Genomic DNA, 23,298 nt, shown 5'->3' with positions numbered 1-23,298 from the left:
GTTCATTTCCTAATTCACATTTTTCAGCCCTATGTATGTGCAAATGGGGAAACATTTATTAGAACATTTTCTTTAGACTAAATCCAAATAACTTCATTAGCCAATAGGTCCTTCTGGCTTTAAAATCATTGGTTGAATTGTACCAAAGCCTTTACAAGGTCAATAAAACCTTTGCATCAACCCTGCAGAAAGATTCTACTTTAGTGCAGTGAGAATAAATCAAGAGACAATGCAGAGGAAATGTTTAAATGGCATTGACATCAGCACTTGACAATCTGATATAAGATTATGGTTTGATTAATTTGGGCCAAGTTGAAAGGAGATGATTAGGATAAGGTTTCAGATAAAAAAACCCCTCTGACAAAACACATTACCCTGATGTAATTTTAGGCTGAGATTGAAAGCATGTTACCTACACTACATTTAAGGAATATGTTTATTTTCTTACTCTCTGACCTATTTGCTTTTCAATGTATGCATTGTTTCTGCAGTGCAAAAAGGAAATCAGATGGCCAGCTACTGTGGAATAGCATAAATTATTAGCGAAAAAAATAACTAGTTAGTCAAGGAGAGAGAGCAACATAATCCATTTGAATTTGGGTTTTTTTTAAAACCTAGAAAATCAACACTATGAGATGCAATTTTACCCATGTCTGTATACACTATACTCCTGATGGAACTGGCAACTCTATAATGGTGGTAGGTGCATTTAAGTCAGGTAGATAACAGATCAAAGGGCACATGAGGTCAATATATATATATATATATATATATATATATATATATATATATATTGTGGTCCTTGTTTTTGGTTGATTTTGCATTAGCAGTGATTGTGGCATAAAAGTGCTCTCTGCTCACACACACACACAAACAGAAAATGAGACAGTGCAGTCATCAGTCACAGCCAGCATGGGTTCACAAGGAGATAGTCCTCCTTGACAAGCTGAATTTCTTTTTATGACAAGGGAACCCACCCAGCTGATCAAGGGAAGCCAGCTGATGTAATCGTTTTGGATTTCAGCAAAGCTTTCAAAACTCTCTCTCACAGTGTCCTCCGGCTGAGGGAGGGGATTGTCCTGCTCTGCTTTGAGCTGGTGCGGCCTCACCTTGAGTCCCATGTGTAGTTCTGGGTGCCACAGCATAAGAAAGACAATAAACTATTAGGGAGTGTCCAAAGGAGAGCCATAGGAATGGTGAAGGGGCTTGAGGGGAAACCATATGAGGAGTGGCTGAGGTCACTTGTTCTGTTCAGCCTGGAGGAGACTGAAGGGAGACCCCACTGCAGTCTGCAGCTTCCTTGTGAGGGGAAGAGGAAGGGCAGCCACTGATCTCTTCTCTATAGTGACAAGTGACAGGACCTGAGGGAATGGCCTGAGCTGTGTCAGGAGGTTTAGGCTGGATATCAGGGAAAGGTTCTTCACCCAGAGGGTGTTTGGGCAGTGGAACAGCTCCCCAGGGCAGTGGTCACAGCACCAGCCTGGCAGAGTTCAAGGAGCATTTGGACACGTGCTCAGGCACATGGTGTGACTCTTGGGGATGGTCCTGTGATAATTGATAAAAGATTCGTGTTAATCACAAAACTATTGGGTTTGTATAAACCACAATACTAAGGTCTGAAGTGAAGCACGAACACTAGATAAAGGAAAATATATTATTAAATAATTCTGGTTTAAATCACCTTGATATGAATATTATATTTTCCAAATAAGTTGTATCTACTACGAGTTTGCAAAATCAGACTTCCCGATAGTCCTTCCTGCCTTTGTCTGATCAATGCTGCCTATGCCAAGGACCAGACTTCCAGAACTTCACTGGTGTTATCTACAAGGACCAGATGGTTTTCTGTGAGACTGACTATCGCCAGAGACTTTGTGAATTTGTATAAGGATGTTTATTCGACCACCACTGCTTACCTGGCAAAATTATGACAGCAAAAAAACCAAAAATTAGATTACAATGAGAAACCTTAGTAGAAGAAGAGGCTGCAAACCAAGGTTCGATGGAGTGTGGAGTGGGCAGTGACCCCTCAGGTTCCCCAGCGCTGCTTGATCCGTCTATATCAAATAAAGCAACCTAAATTTTGCTGAATATCGAGATTTTTGTTTCTCATTTATAACAGCCCTGTTGAAACACAGACCTCACTTGACATAAGTGACATAAGCATTCTAACACAGGTATGAATTAGTAAAAGATTTAAGTGTAACTGCTGCATCCAACTGTATCCTCTTCTTCAAGCAAGGAACTGCCCCGGGTGGGCTAAAGTGCTAAGAAGGGAGAGGCATGTTGGCTGTCACAAAAGGCCAGAACAATGCAAAGTCATAGGGTTTATTTTCATAGACAGAAAACAGAAGAATGTAATCAATGAAGCACAGTTGTAGAAAAACAAAATAGCAGTTAGGTGAATGTGATGAATATGTTAGATAGAACTATGGACTGTGTTTGTAGCCCTGGGATGAAGAAATCACCAGTTATGTAAGACCCCAACCCTTAAAACTGCAGCTTTTAGATAAGCAAACAAACAAGGGTGGATGTCAGAACTGTGAAGTATAAAAGCCTGTGTAAAATGAACCCCAGTCAGACGTGCACATGGAGGTGCTAACCCCTGCAGGCTCTCTGGGCACCAGTAAAGTTGTGCTTTGCTTTGCAGAACCTGCTGTGGAGGAGATGCCTTTGCTTTGAATCACTGTGCAGGGCCAGGAGCTGCACTCGATGGTCCTTTTGGGTCCCTTCCAAGTCAGGATATTCTATAAGTCTATGAACTTTGGAATACCTGACTTAAAACCTGTTCAGAGTATGTACCCAGCAGCTTTTCTCTCCTTTGAGTGAGGGAGATGCTTGCTGATGCCCCTCATTACCCACTGGATTTTGGGCCCTTTTCTCCTATTTCCCTAGAGAATGAAATTTCTAAAGAATTTTAGCAGTGTTTGGCTTTACTAGTTTAGAGTGGCAAAATTTACAAAATTAAAAATCAGAATTTGCATTTGAATTAAAACTACTATATTTAATCTGTGTGTTCAGGATTGATTAGCTGCTAATAAAAGTTTTTAAAACTGGGATACTGCATTGTTGCAGCATCTAATAAGGAAGTTATGCAAAGTCTAACTGCTGACAGTTTTCCCTGTTTTAATTCTTACAATTTTATATTGGTGAAGATCCTTAAGGTCCCAACAGCCTCAAAAGGATTTCACACAAGCACTCAGGCTTGTACTTCATGATCAAACTACAAACTCAACACCACCGTAATGATTATATTTTTAGCACATAGTGGGAGCCAAAAATAAATTTCTATCATCCAACAATAGACCATCAATAATCTGTAGTCCTGTAAGACTATAAGTGTGCAGGTAAACTGGGAAAAAACTCCAAACCCCTTGACTAGTATTTTCTTACTGGAGATGTCAAAGGGGCTGAATGTGATGCTCTGGTTTAGAAAGACACAAATAAAAATTCTGCTACATTCTAGCACATTAGCTTATCACTGTTAATGAAGTTTCGAGTCTGAGTACAATCATGTAGACACAATATTTATAACTTGCTAAACCCAAGTCCAGGAAAAATGGTAGCAGTATAGCAGAAAGAGCCCTACAAAAGGGACTACAGAAGGAAACAGTGAAAATTAAAACGAATAGGAGGCAGTTGAAAAGGCTGTTCCGGGCTTATACAGCCCAGAGCTCGGTGCTGGAGCTGCAGCACCAGGCACAGCCGGGGTCGCTCCCCAGGACTGGAGCGGTGATGCTCCAGCGCTTTCTGCAGTTCAGAAGAAAACACTATTTTCGCTCAGCGAGACAAAGCATGCCTAAAGCACAAAATGTGCTTTAGAAATGTGCACAAAATGTGCTTTCTGAAAGCCCGGAGGTGCGTTTTGCCCATTTATCTTTGTGTTTAAATTTTAAATATCGTTGCTGTTTAAATTTTAAAAGGCTGTTGAGTAGCCGCACTTAAAGCATACAGAAGTCCGCAGCCTCGCCCCAGAGCGGTGCTGCCCTAAGAGACCTCAGCAGAGGGCCACCAGCGGGAACACCCGGGAGCCAGCCCGAGCTGCGGGACGCCTTCGGGAGGCAGGGACAGACAGTCCCAGCTCGGGAGCCGATCCCGCCGCCGCTTCCCGCCCGGACAGCCCCGGCACGAACGGGGTACGGCCGCCGCTGTGGATGCCCATCAACGGCCTTCCCGCCGCAGAGGCTCCTGGGAGCTGTAGTCCCAATCCGCCGCGTTCGCCGCCTGGCTGCGAGGCGGCTCTGAGGCGCTCGAACTACAGCTCCCAGCATGCGGGGCGCCGGGGCGGTGCCCGCCTGTGGCGCCGGGAGGCTGTGCGATGGCGGCAGGTTTGTAATAGAAGGAGAAGGCTGTGGCAGTCGGAACGGAGCGCGGTTGCGGTGGCGGCCGGAGGAGCGGTGGCGGGGCAGCTACCTCGCTATATGGAGGTGTCGCGGGTCGGAGCTGTCGTGGTGCGGGTGCTTCGGGGCCGGGGCTGCGCTTGGGGCGTGCTCTGTGAGGGCGGTGTCGGTGAGGGAAGGAGGGCGCTGGGCCCGACGCCTCGGCTCGACTGAGGAGCCGGGCTGTGCTCATCTCCCCACTGTTGACCTATGTGAGGATCCCTTTGTCCCTCCTCCCCTTCCCGGGACGAATCAGCCTGATCCCTGCCGGCTGTCCCGGCTGGCTCGAAGGTGCTGCTGCGGTAAATTTCGTGGGGAGGTTTAGACTGGCCGGCGGCGTCCACAGGGTCTCCCAAAGGGGACGGAGACAACAGACCGTGAACCTTGCAGACTTCAATTTGTAACTGCGGCAATCTACACCTCTCTGGGAAACTTCCCTTAGCGTCTCAAAAGAGAAGGCAATAATTTCTATATGAAACATTTCTATAATATTTCTCCCAGTCGCGGTTTCAAACTCTGGTTGGAAGCATAAGTACTTTTACTGCGGGAAAATTAAGTGAAAGCTGGCATGAACTGATCTCTTGGGAACGAGGAAGCTTTAAGAAGTTATTTCCTGATTAGCAGGACTCCTGAACCTGGGCTGCTGTGGCGGTCTGTCCCTGGTGGCCTGGCCCCTTCTCTCCTCCGTGTTTCCCCTGTCACATCGGATGCGCAGGCAGAGAACTATTTGCCCTGGGATTAGTTTGAGGAAGCACAGCTGAGTGGCCCGGCTCCTGCTGCCGCACTGTCACCGGCAGCATCTTTATCTTTTTCATCCTAAGCGAGGAAATCACTTTGGGTCTCCTTCCAGCGTGAATTCATTCATGTTTTATGGCACTTGTAGGATTTGTTGCTGAATTTAAACTTTCCTTTGGATGGATTTTAAAGAAGCGTTTTGGGAAAAGGAAGATAACAGGCAGCATTTTGTAGCGTTTCCTAGAGAAACTAAGGAAGATGTGAAAATGATAAAGTGTTGCATTGAAGTATGTGCAGTTAAGTGTTTGTATTTAGATGGACATATCTGAAACTTTACATTAATATGAAGGTCACATGGCAGAGATCTCAGCTCAAAATCAAATCGCTTCTTTTTTTTGTTGCAAGTGTTTAAAAAAATTCTGAATCCCTCTCAGTATTATTGAAGAAAATATTATGTACAGCTTTATGGTATTTGAGATTATATTAGCTGCACTCAAATAATATGATTAAGAATTGGATTATATTGATTTTCTGCACCTAAAGTGTTTGTTACTTATTATCCAAATTGTTTCTATTGATTATGACTTATTTTTATAAATACACTGGGTTGGTTATAAGAGAGTAACTTTCTTTTACTGGGAATCTGTTACTGTAGATTTCTGATTTTGTTTATCTGCTTAATTTCTAGGTGCTAGAAGTAGATAGATAACCGTCCATACCAACTACCTGAAACTTTGAAAGTTATATTGTCTTAGCCCTACTGAACATAATATTATTGTGTTAATGCTGATCAGCAAAGAAATTGGTATACAATTTGCAAGATGCCAACTGTTGAAAATCTGAGTGGTGAGCAAAACTTCAGTGCACACTGGATGTTCAATAGTTCCCGTGCTGGAGTCATATTATATCCTAGTTTTACTGGTTTGAACTTCAAGAAAGAAAATTTGTTACCCGGACCTGAAAAAATTACAGCTTTACCTGAAGAAGTGCTACATCTTTCAGACAGCTGTTCTGTAAGTGATGACTCCCTGTGTGAAGAGTCTGGCAGCTCTCAGACACTTCAGCAATGTACCACTGGAACACCTTTTCCAGCAGCAGCTGGAAACCTAGAAGGCTCCAAACCAGACTTAGTCCATGGTGAAGTGCATGGCCAGAAGAAATCCAGTCACAGTGATCCACTCTTACAAAAGCTTGAACAGGTAATAAATATACCTAGAATTTCTTAGCATACTTACAGTGAGATTTATTTTGTTCCTGTATATGATTTATCACGTCTGCAAATAAGCAAACCCCTTGCAACATACAGGCCACAGCAAGCTTAAAGTGTGTGAAAGTTGGTGTCCTCCTCATGATGTGAATTTATGGAGAATGTAACTACTGTTGTTTCCAGGTGGCACAAGTTCCAATTTAAAATGAAGTCGTTCTCAAAATAATTTTTCCTGGAAAGATGCACACAGTTTTACAATATTTCTTCACTTGAGGCTGTGGAAATGGGATGCTGGTCATTGCAGTGGTAGTGCTTGACCATAGATATTCACAACACTGTGGAGTTGAATGTTCTTGTATCTATAGCAACATCTTTTGTTAGTTCTCCCAGTAGGTGTGGCATACCTGGTTCTGTTTAGATGAGGAGGTATGTTAGTGTTGAGTGTGATGAAATATCCAAGATATCAGGATAAAAAGGGCCTGGAATTATAATGCCATTATATTACTTACTGTTTTCTTTTCCCAATGCAAGTGTGTCAGTCAATCCACTGTAGGTGGCTGTGTGTTCACTCGAAGCTCTTTCCAATTACTGGATACAAATTGTGTTAGCTGGAAGTCTTCAGCAGCACTTTACTAGATCTTGCTGTTAACGACTAGGAAGTTGTTGTCCACTCTGCCAGCAGCTACATCAGCATAAATCCCTATGTCTGTTTGCTCAAGTGGAGAGGGAGAGAGTATGTGTGTCTCCAGAGTAGAATTCCACAAATTACCAGGTGCTATAAAAGTTTTGTCCTGTATTTTACATGATAGGAGAATACTTGCCCACTTGTAAAATATTGTCAGTAGTATCAATCAGTGGCTAAATAAATATAAGCTGATCTTTTTGTTATCTTAAGAGGATTTATTAAGTGTCCTTAGAAAGTTATTGACAATCTATAACAAAATAATTCTGTGGTACATTCTAAATAAACCTAGCCTCTAATACATTTATTTATTTGTTTGAAAAGCTGAAGGAATTGCAACAGCAGAAACAGGAACAGTTAAAGAAACAACAGATGGAACAACTTCAAAGGTTAATGGAAGAGCAGCAGAAGCTACTTAGCATGGTATCTGGCCAGCCACCAGCTCTTGGTAAATTGAGAAAGAATGCACATGATGTATTTTGTATAAATGGAAAAACTTAATCTCATTGTCTAGTTAAAATCTGAAAGTGTTATCTGTGTTCTTAATTTTAAGATTACTTGATTAGTCAAAGATAAATGCTGCATTGCTTCAGTGCCTGAAAGTTGAGTGCTACTGAAGAAGGAATACTGTCCTTTTTTAACAAAATGCCAGCTGTTGTTGTGACTTGATCAATATGTGCTATGATGGGAGCCCTTGCTTCAAAGTACATGTATTGAAGTGTAAAACAATTACTTTCCTTTCTGAGTAGCTGCTTCTCATAGTACTTTTTATTGCTTTAATCTTTCAGTGTAGCCAAATGAAGTGGTCCCTCCTTGCTTGTGCTCACACATATGACATTCAGGTGATGAACTGAACTAGAATAGAGAGCTGATCTGTATTTAAAAACAAAGGCTTGTAACCTGTATCCCTTTTCCAGTCTTGTTTGCTGGGTGTAAGAGAGGGGACGGCTCTTGGCTGGGAGAAGCTTTTAGAGCTGAGGAGGGATACTTTCTGCTCTTGGCACTGTCAGTCCAACCTGACTTAATTTATATCTTCCTTTCACTCTGCCTACCTGACAAGATTAAATTAGGACTTATTTTAGGAGAAGAAAATCAAGATTGCCTAATCACTTATTCTTGGTCAGTGACATAAGGATGGAGGCTGGGTGACCGATTTCTTTTCTCCTGGGGAGCAGTAGTTTTGTGATACAAATAGACTGACACAGCTATTTTTGTTCCTTCTCATTTCAAGGTTATACTGTAATGGCTGAAAGTCAAAAGCTAAGACCTGGGTATTCCACTGGCTTAGCACCTTCACCTCAGTTGCCATCGTCTGGATATCAGAATATCTTTGAAGACAGAGCTCGTGCTCTGGTTTCTTCCCATACCCAAGACAATGATTCTTTACAAAAGCTGAACAACAAAGAATGCACCGCATCTTTGAAGAACAATCTTTCAGAAGTGTCTGCCTGTGAAAAGCAAGGTCTGTGTGTGCCTCTGAAAAGGCCAAATTGTTTGAAAAACAAGGAAGACAAACATGTTACTGCTTAGTCATTTACAGAAAGATAACTTGATATGTGGTGCTTTTTTTCCCCCTTGTCATTGAGAGAAATTTTCTGCTACTTATTTTGAAGGTGTTAGGATTTTTGTTGGTTTACTTGGTATGCTGGTTTGTTTATTGACAGCTTACAGACCTCAGAATGTTCTTGTTGTTGTCTATTCGTGTTTGGTTAAAAGCAGAATGAGCCAAAAATCAGATTCTTCTGAATTTATGCATATATATGTGGGAAACAGAAGCTTGATAAGAGAGCTTATTGTACAGTAGGCATCAGAATTTGTTCAGTTACGTTTTTAGACCATGCAATAACAATAGCAAACCAGATGAACAATCAGAATGGGTTATTTAAGGTCTGCGGAAAATTTTTGATGCATAATTGCTTGTTCCTTTAAAACGAAAGTGCAAATTCAAATAAGATTTAATTTGGGGAAATCTTAGGACTGTTTTATGTAGAAATTCAGATTACATGGCCGTGAAGCTCCCTTCTGGTTTTCACCTGACCTGACTGCTGTTTTAAGTATGTGCTGAAAACTGATTTATTGTTAGGATGAAAAAAACACCAACTCTGCTGCTTTCACAGGAAAAAACATGTGGTGTCCAGAAAAAAAGACGGAATTATTAATGGAGAGTGAAGATAATCACGTTGATCCTTTGGGTGTGGAAAGCGCAGATGTCTCTGAAAATTCCAGTGGAGGTGTACAGGTGTTGACTAATACAGAGGAGAGGTAATTCACACTATGATTATGCAATTTTTATCCAAGTTTTTACACAAGTTTAGTTGAATTCTGAGCAGTTGTGATTGCTGTTCCCAGTTTAATTTATTACAATCTCCTATCCACTATTATGTGCTGAAAGTAGTGATGTGAGGGAGGAGGGCAAGGCTGTGACTTTCTGGTTTATTATGGCGAGTTATGATTGTTTGAAATGTCTAAGGCCAGGCTGGATGGGACTGTGAGCAACCTGGTCTAGTGGAAGATGTCCCTGCCTACTGTAGAAGGGTGGGGAGGTTGGAACAAGATGTTCTTTAAAGTCTTTCCAACCCAAACCATTCTGTGTTTGTGTGATTCTATGAAATGTGGCTGTGTCTCCCCTGGAATAGGTCTTGCCCACCCCCAGCCTGCTTCCTGGGGTGGGCAGCAGCAAGGAAAAGCAAAGAAAGCCTTGATGCTGTACAAGCAGGGTTCAGTAATAGCTAAAATATTATTATCAGTGCTGTTGTAGTCACAAGGCCAAAACAGCTATGAAAAAAGCTCACTCCATGCCAGCCAGACGCAGCACTCCTGTGAAGGAGGAGGAGTATCAAAGGGAGAGACAGAGAACATAATCTCAGTAGCATTCCTGAGTGGAAGCGTCAAAATTGGCAGTGTGACTAAACTTTGAATGGAAATTTGGTGATTTGTCCGAAAGAAAGGGTCATTAAGAAAAGCAGTGAAAGAAAAAGCAACAAAACCTGCACACATGGTCTTTTAGAGACGTATATTAACTATTGCAGGCATTGGATAAACATGTAGTGTTAAAATGCACATTTCTCAGATTAACTTAATGCCTAAAGCACCTCAGAATTTGTCATCTTTTATGCAATTACACCTTGGTCTTTGAATACTGGTGATGTTAAACGTAGTTATTTTATACAGAATTACAAGAGTTGTTTTTGTAATTATTCTAGACCTATTAAAGCTGCAATCCATGAGAAGAAACAAACTTTTGAAGAATTCTTGGAAGAACAGATACAGCTAGAAGAACAGCGTCTGGAGCAAAACCAGAAGTTGCAGGTTATTTATTATTACTTTAAAAATCTTCATTCTTTATATATTGTGCTGAGATGTGATAGGTGCTTTAGAAGTGTACAAGGAAGATGCTAGCAGGGAAAGCTAACACTGAATGCTACATTCGCATTCTTAAAAATAATAAGCTCCAAATACTCCACTTGCTGAAGTCTTCAGAAATCCAGTAGAAATGTATCATGTAAATTTCTACCAATATGTGGGATTTATTTGAAGGAATCTGCAAACTGTGTAAGGAGCTTTCTAACATTTTATTTGCTTTTCTTTATTAATATTCAGGAGACAAATGGATCAGCTGTCCAAAAACCAGTGATCAAGAGACCCTTCCTGAAAAGAGGAGAAGGTTTAACAAGATTCACTAATGCCAAGTCTAAAATGACAAAACTTGGAGAAAACACCTCAAAACTTCAACAAAGGGCTTCAGATGATAGAAATGTTATTAAAGTAGACAGATCACAAACACAGAAGAAAACTGCGCCTTCTGGCAAAGAACTGGTTTCTGAAAATCCTTTTGCACCATGTAAAAAATACAACCACCCCTATAAAGTAAAACCTTGTCCTATTCAGAAGACAGTGGTACTCAGGAATCACAATGGAGAAAATATCTTGCCATTAGAAACAAGAATGCAATCAGGAAAAAATCATGACGGACAAATGAGAGATTCTTATCCATCAGAAATTAACAGCAAAATAGAAAATAAAGATAACAGAGTAGAATTTGCTAAATTGAACACTGGCAAAATCAAAAACAAATTACCTGGTGCAGAAAAGTCTCAGTTGTCTCAAGAACTGACCAGTGCCTTTTCTAATTCTAAGTGTCCCATAGGTCACCCTGTAAAAGATTCAGAACTGTCTTTTGAACTTTCATTTCAGAATAAACTGGACAACTGGGAAAAAGAAAAAGAAAAAGAGAACTTGGAATTAGATGAATTTTTGTTTCTAGAACAAGCTGCAGATGAAATATCTTTCTCAAGTAATTCCTCATTTGTGCAAAAGATCTTGGAACGAGACCAGCAAAATTCAAAAGGCCGTAGGATGTCTTCTACTCCTATCAAGGCAAAGCAGCAGCAAGTCAATGAGCTGGCTGTCAAACTTACAAATGAGAGAAATAAAAGGGCAGACTGTGTGGTACGGGAAAACAGAAATGAGAGCCCAGTTATGCACACAGCCTCAAATTCAGGGACAGATTTTAGAATGAAGGATCCATTGAGTAAAATAGATGGTGTAATATACTCAGCTACTTCCATGAAAGCAGTTCCTGCTTTAAAAAGTAATCACTGGATTGTAAATGAAGATAAGAGTGAGGGCAATGGTGATACTTCTACAGATTCTGAGAGTGAATTTGGGGCTACATTGAAGCATGACAACAAAGATGCTAAGTCAGCCCTCGTAAACCATAGAGAAAGTGATCCAGAATTTTTTGATTGTGAAAGTTCTGTTACAGACATAAGCAAAGAGAGCAAAACTGGAGATGCTGACTTTGGCTTGTCAGACAAAGACTGTGGTGCACTGTCAAAGCAAAAGATTAGAAAAGCTACAGACGATCACAGAAGCATGTTGTGTGTAAGTAGGAGTAAGTTTGAATTTGATGATGAAAGAACATGGAGTGATCTTGATGAAAACTATGTTAGCATTGATTTACCTGAAAAATATACTAAAACACCTTTGCAGATGGACTTTTCCTTTAAGAATGATACATCTGTCCCAGGTAAAGCAATAAAGAGAAAAATTGCCACAAAGAAAGGAGATGAAATGTCCAAAGAATCTGCAGCAGACAGTGGTTCAGATGGACCTCCTGTATCAAACCTGATGCTGAAACTATTTCCTTCACTGAAGCCAAAGCAGAAGGCAGGCTGCCATCCAGAGCGTGAAACCAAAGCAAATGTGGAACCAGAGCTGGGAGGTGAGAGAACAGCAACTGGTAGGAAGTGATGAGGAAGGTGTATTGTACAAGTCTTCCCTACTAGTGCTTGAGCTCCAAACTGAAATTGCACCCAAGGATTTAAGTACAGACTTCTGCTGCAAGAAAGGGCCCTATTCTCCACCTACATCTCTGGTTGCATGTCTGATGCCAGATCTAACAATTACACAGCTTGCAGAAAGACTGTGATTGGTGAAAACTTATTTTTAAAAATTTATTTATTTAATTTGTAGTTTTTTTTTTCCCCTTCCCTCTGGAGGCTTCAGCTCATTGAAGTAACTTGATCTGAAGCTGCTTTATCACTGTTTCTGAATGAAGGAAAATATCAAGGGCAAGCTGAAAATGAAGTGGTACCTTCCTTTCCACCACAGTAGGGTAATGCTATTCACTGCTAGGTTAACTTTCTCCTCTTGTGAAATACAAAGGAGTAGCAGACTTGTCTGTATTTTCTGAGAGTAGTATAGTATCTACAGAGTTCATGTGGAATATGGGAAATGTGGATTCATTTTTCTGCTTTGCCCAAGTTTGATTTCATCTATATGGTTACAGTCTGTGCAGAACTGCCTCTCAAACCCCTGTTGCAGCTGTTGCATTTCTGCTATCATTAAAAATGGAGTTGTTCAGTGAAAGCAGGATGCCACAGCCTAGTATTTAAATCTTTGGTCTCTAAGGTTGTGAACTGTGTTGGTTTCGGACTCTGGTTCAGTGCATGTGTAGGGTTTTGTTTAGGTTTTTATGGTAAGCCAGTTGATGTAATCTTTTTGGATTTCAGTAAAGTCTTTGATTTCATCTTTATCAGTGCCCTTCTGAACAAAATGTCCAGCATTCAGCTGGAAAACACATCATGTGATGGATGAGCAACTGGCTCACAGGTCAGGGACAAAGGGTTACAGGGAATGGGGTGACATCACACTGGTGACCTGTCACTACTGGGTTTCCACAGGGCTCCATCCTCTGCCCTGTGCGCTTCAATATCTTCATAAATTACTTGGATGCAGGACTGGAAGGGATACTAAGTAATTTGCCAGCCATACTAAATTGGGAGGAGCTATCGACCCCCCTGAGGGCAGGGAAGCCCTGCAGAGAGACTGGAGGGGCTCCCGGAGGGCTGGGCAGTCACCAACCAGATGAAATTTAGCAAGGGCAACTGCCAGACTGCACCTGGGATGGGGCAACCCTGGATGTAAGGACAGGCTGGGGAATGAGATGCTGCAGAGCAGTGCCATGGAAAGGGACCTGGGGGTCCTGGTCAATGGCAAGTTGGACATGAGCCAGCAGTGCCCTGGCAGCCAGGAGGGCCAACCCTGTCCTGGGGGCATCAGGCACAGCATGGCCAGCTGGGCAAGGGAGGGGAGGAGACTGAGGGGAGACCTCATTGCAGTCTGCAGCTTCCTTGTGGGGGAAGCAGAGGGGCAGATAGTGAACTCTTCCCTTTGATTACCAGTGACAGGACCCAAGGGAATGGCCTCCAGTTGTATCAGGGGAGGTTTACGCTGGATATTAGGAAAAGGTCCTGCTCTGCTGTGAGCTGGGACAGCCTCACCTCCAGTGCTGGGGGCAGGTCTGGATGACACAATGTAAAGAAGACATTAAACTACTGGAGAGTGTCTGAAGGAGGGCAACAAGGATGATGAAGGGTCTGGAGGGGACACCGTATGAGGATTGGCTGAGGTCACTTGGTCTGTTCAGCCTGGAGGAGACTGAGAGGAGACCCCATTGCAGTCTGCAACTTCCTTGTGAGGGGAACAGGAGGGGCAGGCACTGATCACTTCTCTGTGGTGACCAGTGACAGACCCGAGGGTGAAACACAGGCCTCACATGAGATCAGCACCTTAGCATAAATATGAATTAAGAAAAACTGAAGTATGGCTACTGCATCTGACTGTAACCACTTCTGCAAGCAGAGAACTGCCCCTGGGGTGGGCTAAAGTGCTAAGAAGGGAGAGGCATGTTGGCTGTCACAAAAGGCCAGAACAATGCAAAGTCATAGGGTTTATTTTCATAGACAGAAAACAGAAGAATGTAATCAATGAAGCACAGTTATAGAAAAACACAATAGCAGTTAGGTGAATGTGATGAATATGTTAGATAGAACTATGGACTGTGTTTGTAGCCCTGGGATGAAGAAATCACCAGTTATGTAAGACCCCAACCCTTAAAACTGCAGCTTTTAGATAAGCAAACAAACAAGGGTGGATGTCAGAACTGTGAAGTATAAAAGCCTGTGTAAAATGAACCCCAGTCAGACGTGCACATGGAGGTGCTAACCCCTGCAGGCTCTCTGGGCACCAGTAAAGGTGTGCTTTGCTCTGCAGAACCTGCTGTGGAGTAGATGCCTTTGAATTAAGGGAATGACCTGAAATTGTTAGAGGAGGTTCAGGTTGGTTATTGGGGAAAGGTTCTTCACCCAGAGGGTGGCTGGGGACTGGAACAGGCTCCCCGGGAAGTGGTCACAGCACCAGCCTGGCAGAGTTCAATAAGTGTTTGGACAATGCACTCAGGCACATGGTGTGACTCTTGGGGATGGTCCTGTCCAAGGCCAGGAGTTGGACTCGATGATCCTTTTGGGTCCCTTCCAACTCAGAATATTCTGTGATTCATATAAAAGCTGCTACTTCTGCTTATTGTTTTCTGGAGAATTGATTGTGTAGGGTTGTCTAAGGATGGCTGCTAAAAGTTTGCAGGAGAAGGGGTAGGGTTGGGTGGTTTTTTTACAGCCTTTCAGAGTATTTAAGGGTGAACAAGGAAACCTACACAACAACATCAGTATTTCATCTATTCTGTTGCATACTCAGACTCTACAACCCTGAGGATTCTTAAATAGTGACTGAACTGCAAACTGGGATAGGAAAAAAACCCACAAAACCCCCTTCCTATTATCAGCCTCTGCAATAGATTCCCCATCAGGCATGGGTGTAAACAGACTTTGTAGTGACTAGAACTTGAAAAAACTGAAAGTCATAAACTTTCTATTTGATATATTTTATACCATCATAGTGAATCCATGTGCCTGGCACATATATATGGTATGTACCTACACATGTGCCATATACACTCATTACACCCTTATTACCTTCATTTTATTTCTCTGGTTTGAAGTGAAGCCCTTCACATTCCATTTCCAAATATAGCTTTAGTTCTACCAAGATGAATGATATATCCAGTACTTAAAAGTAACACATAAGTGATAGATCTATTCCATATTTGAGGTCCTTGAGTAAATAGTGCAGAGTGTTTTAAAACAAAACTTGTGTTGTTTGGATAGTAGACTTTTTCCTGTAAAATTACTGTTGTCTCTAAAACAGTATTTACTTGGTTTTTGGTTGTTTTTTAAACAATTTTAAGCTGGTGTGTGATAATTGTTTACTTTGGTCTTAAGAATGATATTTAGATAATGTGCATGTGGCTGTGCTTTGATAGGAAACACTGTTCCATCCCAGCTACTGAGAGAGAGACTTGCTGAGTTGGAAAATGAAATTGAGAGATTCCGAGCTGAAAACACAACTCTGACTAAACTCCGTGAAGAAAGAGAGCATGCCCTGGCAAGTATCAGGTAATTTTTAACTGAAACATTTTGGTGCATTCACTTTCAGTGCTTGTTGTAGGCTCTCCTAATGTTCAGTTACCAACAGTACAGGTAAACAATTCATGTGCTTCAGTTACAGTGGAGATAGAACAAAACTTGTGTCTAGACCTATGTCTATGTTAAACTGTCATTATTACACACAATTTATAGTATTAAGAAACCCTGCTCAGTTAATATGATGTCCCTAAAGGCTGTATTTTGGAGAATATTTATGAGTTCTAAAGGATAACACAGTCCTAAATTGGCCTTGCAGAACTGCTCTTAATGCTTTTGTTTGGATTTGATATTTGTGTGTACACACTGAGAAGCTTTTATTTTGAACTGGGTCATTTATAAGTGGCATATAGAACAGAATAATTACCTCTGATGACATAAATGGGGCACATCTGTTCCTTCCACAGCCACTTTTGTTTGTTTGGGAACAGCATTGTGTCTTTGCCTAATGTTTAATTTTTGACCTCTTATTAGCCAATTCTTTTTCTCTTGTGCTTTTGGGGGATGGTGTTTTAATGTTTTGAGGAATATAGCATGGATTTTAGCCAAAGCTTTTCTAATTTCTATATAGAAGATATAAAAATATATATTGTTGGACTTCAAACAATCACTGTGTGACAATTCTTACTCCTTAAATAAGTAATACCATTTATATGTAAGTCTTCCTGGGGGTAATAGATGCTGAACTGCAGTATGTGACCACAAAATACTGAGTCTTCACTTTCTTTCTTAAAATCCAGATATGAAGGAGATTTGAGCTAAAACAACAACTTTGTTTCATAATTACAGGAAAGAAATTGCAGACTTTGAACAGAAGAAAGCCCAAGAACTGGCTGAAATAGAAGAATATAAAAAAAAAGAAATTAAAAAACTGCAAAAGGAGCGTAAAGTTTTTGAAAAATACACTACAGAAGCTAGAGCAATTCCAGATAAAAAAGAACGGGATGAAATTCAGGTATAAGAATATATTATTATTCTAGTGCACACAGGAACATGTAAATTCACTTAAAGGCAGTCAAGAACTAAATTCTATCTTAGTTCAAAGATTACAAATGATTTCAAGATGGGAGCTGCTAGCAGACGTGGGTTAGTGGTGAACTTGGCTGGATTAACAGTTGGGCTCCATGATCTTAAAGGTTTTATCCCAATCTAAATTATTCTAATTGAGGAAGGGAACTACAGTCTTCACAATGCTGTTTGATGGTTTTAAGGCAAAAACTTCTTATGAGCAAATCTTTCTGTCACATTTCCATACTAAAAACTGCTGGTGACTGTTAGAATGATCTTCAACTTTGAAACAAAATTACCGAAGTTAAAGTACTAAGTTGTAAGTTTTTATTTGTGGTAGTGGATTAAAGTGCAAACTAGAACTCCACAGGGTTTTATTCTGTCTATAACTCTTGTACAGTCTATGTAGTAATCTTCTACAATTTTCAAAGTTACATTTTATTATCACCTATAGGTCTTTAAGTATCAGGGATGTAAGAAACAAGATCTGTTTGTTCCTCATTGTCAGGATGTATTGTATATGAGATGTATAAACAAGCCATATTAAACACCACGCAGGGATTTCCCTCTTCCTTCCTTGCATTAAAATTTCCCTTACTTCAAAAAACTGAATTACATTTGCTAAACTAGGCAGATCTACATGTGTTTTGTGTGATTGTGTCCTCCCTCTTTTCCTGTGCCAAGATTTTTGAAGGACCCTTCAAGGCTAGCATTAACGATTTTGTGTTTCTGCCTCAAGTGTGTTTGTACTGGCCAATCTAGGAAGTGTAAAGGATGCCAAGAAAGCAAGAAAAACGATTCCTGTGATTGGAGTAGAGCTTATAAAGTTGGTAGTCTAAAGTAAATAATCATTCTTTCAGGAAAGAAAACTCTTCCTTACCCTTCAGCCCTGCACTATTAAGCTTATTTGACTTTTTTGCCACTTGTGCCTTTTTTGCTTGTGTTTGTATTTCTATTAGAAACTAAAATATATATTATTATATTAAAAATGCAAACTCTCTATAAACATGCATTTTTCTAAGGCTTTAAAACAGCAGATTGCAGAGTTACAGGAAGATCTAAAACGAAAAGAGGCCAAATGGTCAACCACCCATCGACGCCTGAAAGATCAAATAGAAGCTTTAGTAAATGAGAATTTTGAGCTAAAAGAGGAAATCAAAATTATGGAGAAGTTTCGTCTAGAATCCTGGAAGAAGGTAGAAGCTGCTGGAAGCAAGAAGAAAATAGAAAATTCTGGAATGAGTCTAAATAGAGCAGAATCTGTAAGTTATTACTCTGGGTGCTTTAAATACATTAGTGTGAATACTGGTGTATATACTCTGTTACATACTTGGAGTCTAATAGCTACAACTTAGCTGGTTTTTAATTTACTGATTTGGAGAATACACTAGTGGTGAAAGACACAGAATTTTGTTAATGTCGTATTCTCAGCAAATGTCAATGCTCACAATGTGCAGCATCCCTTTTGCTGAGGAACCCATCTTGGAAAACAAAAATGATGCAAGTATGAAAGAAAAATAATTGATGGAGTCTAACCTAGGAACCTCTGCCCCTTCAGGATCAACCAGGCAAACCAAGCAGTTCATGATTGTTTAAAGTAGTTGTATTATTAAGTTTTGAACCTGTAACTATTATTCTGGATTGCTTGCATCAAATTAACTTTCTGGAGTTGTTGATAATGAGGGAGTTGATGGAGGAAGAGCTCCAAAGTGCAGCTTGGGCTACATCACACAAGCCCTTCTGCTGATCAAGTCTCAAAACTGTATAGTTTGTGAAGAAAGCTTCCAGTAAATTTCATGTCATATGGTCTGTAAATTTTGTTGACTCTGTATGAACAGTTATGATTACATCACATAAACCATAAATAACTTCCTTTCTTTTAGTGTCTACCAAATAGAGGCCCAAAAAGTCGAACAGCATCCCCGCTTCTTCCAGTACAGAAGTGCAGCAAGATAAATGGCAAAAGCTATTCACAGGCAAAAGGTAAAAATATTTGTCTGTGCAGAGAATTCTGTTAAGTCTTTAAAATAAAATGAATGTGGAGTTTACTTTGTGGAGTGCATCACCACCTCAAAAGGAGATAGAGTGAGAGCTGTTATGGTCTTGAGCATATGGATAAATACCTCATAGGGATTCTGGAGAAAGCTGTGATGAGACTAATTTTGGAATGAAAAATGCTTCATACTTGGTGGTGTGGAGCACTGCAGAAGCTGCTTTTAGTAATTACAAATTACATTCATCACTGGTGTTCTCCAAGCTGCAGATGTTAGTTAAATCAGAGTCACAGAATGGTTTGGGTTGGAAGGAACCTCAAAGATCATCCAGTTCCAACCCCTTGCCATGGCTGACCATGAGCAACCTAGATCAGGTTGGTCAGAGCCCCATCCAACCTGGCCTTGGGCCATTCCAGGAATGGAGCATCCTCAGCTTCTCTAGGCAACCTGTTCCAGTGCCTCACTGCCCTGACAGTGAAGAATTTCTTCCTAATGTCTAGTTGAGTGTATTGATAGCATCAGAACTGTTGTGTCTCTTCAGAACCTTCTGTTACCAGGATCTGAAATCACAGGGGCAATGCTATGGCAGGTGCTCCTTGTTCACAGTTAGGAGCAAAGGCTGTCTGCCTTCCTAAGGGATAATCACGTATGGGAAGTAATTGCAGGGTACATTTTTTACACCCTCTGACAGCTCATCCAACCATCCTGTTTTCTGTTAGAGGACTCTGTTCCAGAATTGAAGGTAGTTTTATTTTAGTAATTTGATAGGAGAGACATGGAAAAAATATGCTGATCAGTTCCTGTTAAAAGCTGATATTCATCTCCCTTTGTTCATTATAAGGTGTAACTAATAATATTGTCTAAATTTCTAAGAGGGGCAAATCCTTTGTAAATCTACAGAGATGAAATAGGACAGAAAGTACATTAAATGTCCATTGTAATGATTCTTCAATTCTAGCTTCTTGCTGACACACGAAGCAATCAATGGCAGTGATTGATTCTTTTCTGAGCGTGTGCCTATTGTGTTAATAAATACCCCACTTTCACTTTCTACTGCAGTTAAGAAATGTGGGTGTCCTGTACAGCTTGACCTCCTATATAATTGTAACTCTTAATCTGTACTTTACCATATCATACTGTCCAATATAACTATTACATGTATCTCAGTAGGAAAACTTTCTAGAACACCTGCATCAGGACCTGCTAATGACAGAAACAACTCTGAGGCAATGACAGCACCAGAAGATTCTTCTCAGACTTTTATGGTAGTAAGTCCTGTGTCTTGATTTGATTTTCAAAGCAGGGAAAAAAAAGTCTAAAACAGAAAAGTTAATGAGTATCTGGAGGGTGACTGATGAGGCTGTTGACTCATCCTTTTATATTCTTCCTCTGGCTATGTATCAGTCTATAGGGGTGTTTTACCTTTGTCTAGTAGTTGCATTATTCTTTGGCTCAGGAAGAAAACCAAAGTAATAATCTCTCACTCTTTGGAATTTTGAAAAATGATTTATCTTTTGGGAGAGTATATAAAGATGGATGTTCATATGCTCCATGTAGGGCAACTGTGCAAGGATCTTTTAAATACTTTAATTAAGTCTTTAGAGAACTTGATTGTTTCATACGATGATGTGGATTTCTTAAGGAAATTGAGCACCATGTTACAGCATCTCACTGAATTCCACTTTAGTCCAGACTGCAACTAAAAACCACAGATAACCAATGATTGCTCAGTCTCCATCTGTTGTACCACTTGAATTACACTTGGAGTTGCTTAAACGCCAGATTGTGTTTATGCCTCCCCATACTTATCTTCCTTCTGTGATGCTCCTTTTTTCCTAAAATACCTGTCAGCCTAGGAAAAAAGTATATAAAGACAAAGCTTGATTTGAGTTTTTGCTTGTCACCTCAGGACACCTCTCCTAATGAAGCTTATGTGTCACTACCATCTGCTCCTGCATTTACAGGCAGTGAAGAGATACAGAGAGAAACTGCTTATCCTGATGGAAAGGTAAAATGAGAGCTTGGCACTCGGAAATTCTGGAAGACAGCTGTTAGGAAAGATGAGTGTGAATGTGAGGGCTCAATACTGACCTCACTCATGTTTTCATTAGGTTGAAAAGGTTTTGAAAAATGGCTGTCACCTTATATTTTTCCCAAATGGAACAAGGAAAAAAGTGGGCTCTGATGGAAAGACCGTAACTATAACCTTCTTCAATGGGGATGTGAAGCAGATTATGCCTGATCAAACAGTGGTAGGTATCCTATATCTGCATTTTCCAATAAATATTTATCTGCATGTGTACACTCATTTAAAACTTCGCATTAGTTACACTAAATCTCAACTATTGTCTGCAGATTTATTACTATGCTGATGCTAAGACCACTCACACTACATACTCTGATGGCTTAGAGGTCTTGCAGTTTTCAAATGGACAAATAGGTAAAGAAATCATCCAACCCAACTGTCAGAATTATTGCCCATATCTAGATATGTATTTATGTAATAAGCATATTGTCTCAAAATACATTTCAGAGAAGCATTATCCTGATGGCAAGAAGGAAATAACCTTCCCTGATCAAACAATTAAGAATTTATTTACAGATGGCCAAGAAGAAAGTATCTTTCCCGATGGCACCATTGTTCGTGTGCAGCGGTGAGCTTTTCCTTCCTGGGTCCCCTGGCTGGGCAGGGGATGGGAGCACCTGGGGCTCAGTGACAGGGGCATTAGATAGTGACAGGTGTGTTTCTACAGCTCCTGAAGGTTTACATTTCAATGGACTGTACTGCAAACACATATTTACTGCTCAAGTTTTGGGTTTAGGCTGTTTCCGTTTTTTTGGTGTGGGAATCAGGTGACTGACAGCAGATAACTGATAGTGCTCAAATTACCAAGTTTTAAACTTCCCTTGGCCTCTAGCAGTGATGGATTTGATGCAGATAAAGTGCAGTGGAGGCTCTCAAATATAAAGAAGTTGTATCAGTTTTGCAGAAACAGGTTTTTGAGTATGAACCAACTGCGATCTTTAACAAATTTTTCCACAAATACTGCTAAGTCTTCCTTCATTTAGGCTTACATACGTGATGCTTGTTCTGAGACTAATCTTACACCAATGCATAATCCTTGGGTTTTTTTTTTCTCTTTAATGCAGAGATGGAAGCAAAACTATAGAGTTCAATAATGGCCAGCGAGAACTCCACACATCACAGTTTAAAAGACGGGAGTATCCAGATGGGACTGTTAAGACTGTGTACGTGAATGGACAGCAGGAAACAAAGTATGTCTCTGGCAGAATAAGAGTAAAGGACAAGGATGGTAATATTATCATGGACACTAAACTGTAGACCATGTCAAAACTGCTGGAGTGTTAGTACATCAGCAAAAATAATGTACATTTCTGTAAAGAAGTGAAAATGCTTAAAGCTTGTTGTATATATATATATTATTTATAGTTTTTTCTAAATAAATTTTATTTTTCAGTGGGTGCTACTACATCAGAGCTTTTGCTAATTATTTTTCCCCATTTCTATATTTAAGAAACAGTTTATTGAGTCAGTATTCAGCCGTGTGGCATTAAAAGGGTGTATTTTAAATCAGCTGTCAGTGAACACTCAAAACAGCTGTAGACTGCACCTTATTTTAAACATCAGTTTACTTACTGCATGACTTAAAAGACCAAAGGAATGGCAGTCCTGGGCTATTCTTTTTCCTTTGTCATCTTAGTTTCTTCGAGTTAGGAGGCAACAGCATTAGCAGACTGCAGTGTCTGTTCTATATACTGCTATTCTATAGTCACAGGGCTAACATAGGCGAGACTGGGGGACAGGTTCATTCTCCAGACTACTCAGAAACACCAGAAATTAACAGAAGTCATCCAATTTTCCCACCTAACAGGTATTTTTAAGCTGACTTGTCTTTCAAAATTCTGCAGTACCTACTATCAAAAGGCTCTAAGTCTTCATTCTTGTGCATGCTGAAAAATTTGTTTCCTTCCCTCACAGGGTAGAAGATACTTTCTTCTCCTTGTCTCCTCTGCCCCCTCCCCTTTTTCTCCTCAATGAAGGCAAGCTCGGTCCTTAATCTGTCTATGCCCTTTATTATTCACAGCGTGGCAATGAGAAGTGTGCTCACTCAGACCCAGAATTACCTGGTTGAATGGAGAGACAGGTCCTGGCCTTTTGGGTCAAACTGCTCAAACAGCAGCTGATTGAGGGCTAAGCCGCTTTCAAGATGAGTCATGAACAATGGGGTTGTGGTCCTTTTTAAATGAAAATATTCTGATCTGAAAGTGAGCATGAGCTCTCTGGGGTATCTGCAACAGCACCTAGGACACATCTGGTTAGTACCAGAATATGTAGTGAAGTGGGACAGGATCCTTCCACTGCTTATCCCATTGTGCCTGTGCACTGGGGTCAGCTTTGGACCTCAGCTTTGAAAGCCTTGCTTTCATGGGAGCTTGAAAGAAGAGATGT

The 23,298-nt window shown here is 40.6% G+C and overlaps 1 protein-coding gene across 7 annotated transcripts; it reads left to right on the top strand.

Annotated features, from left to right (window-relative positions):
* The first annotated feature begins 5,806 nt into the window (after positions 1–5,806).
* Positions 5,807–22,320, top strand: CPAP (centrosome assembly and centriole elongation protein). Of its 7 annotated transcripts, none has more exons than XM_014877684.2 (16): positions 5,807–6,313; positions 7,328–7,451; positions 8,235–8,465; positions 9,121–9,265; positions 10,207–10,312; positions 10,604–12,227; positions 15,666–15,798; positions 16,615–16,780; positions 17,856–18,095; positions 18,717–18,816; positions 19,998–20,092; positions 20,737–20,835; positions 20,939–21,079; positions 21,183–21,267; positions 21,361–21,481; positions 21,978–22,320. In XM_014877684.2, the coding sequence occupies exons 1-16, from the start codon at positions 5,936–5,938 to the stop codon at positions 22,168–22,170; spliced, it is 3,981 nt and encodes a 1,326-aa protein (XP_014733170.2). In that variant the 5' UTR covers positions 5,807–5,935; the 3' UTR covers positions 22,171–22,320. The 7 variants fall into 7 exon arrangements, 5 of the variants coding, with proteins under 5 accessions (XP_014733170.2, XP_014733167.2, XP_014733169.2 ...); XM_014877681.2 differs by having other exon boundaries at positions 19,998–20,095; XM_014877683.2 differs by having other exon boundaries at positions 19,995–20,092.
* Positions 22,321–23,298: the final 978 nt, after the last annotated feature.

This window comes from Sturnus vulgaris, chromosome 2 (genome assembly GCF_052056855.1).
Source record: "Sturnus vulgaris isolate bStuVul1 chromosome 2, bStuVul1.hap1, whole genome shotgun sequence".
Lineage (NCBI taxonomy): Eukaryota > Metazoa > Chordata > Aves > Passeriformes > Sturnidae > Sturnus > Sturnus vulgaris.
Note: the sequence above shows the minus strand (reverse complement) of the source record. Positions and strands in the feature narration are given on the sequence as shown.

Excerpts from the sequence above, each read along its gene's own strand:
- CPAP (XM_088159448.1), top strand. The coding sequence starts at position 5,936 with ATGCCAACTGTTGAAAATCTGAGTGGTGAGCAAAACTTCAGTGCACAC. Across the intron at positions 15,799-16,614 it reads CATGCCCTGGCAAGTATCAG|GAAAGAAATTGCAGACTTTG; the intron begins GTAATTTTTAAC and ends TCATAATTACAG. Across the intron at positions 18,817-19,997 it reads AAGCTATTCACAGGCAAAAG|GAAAACTTTCTAGAACACCT; the intron begins GTAAAAATATTT and ends GTATCTCAGTAG.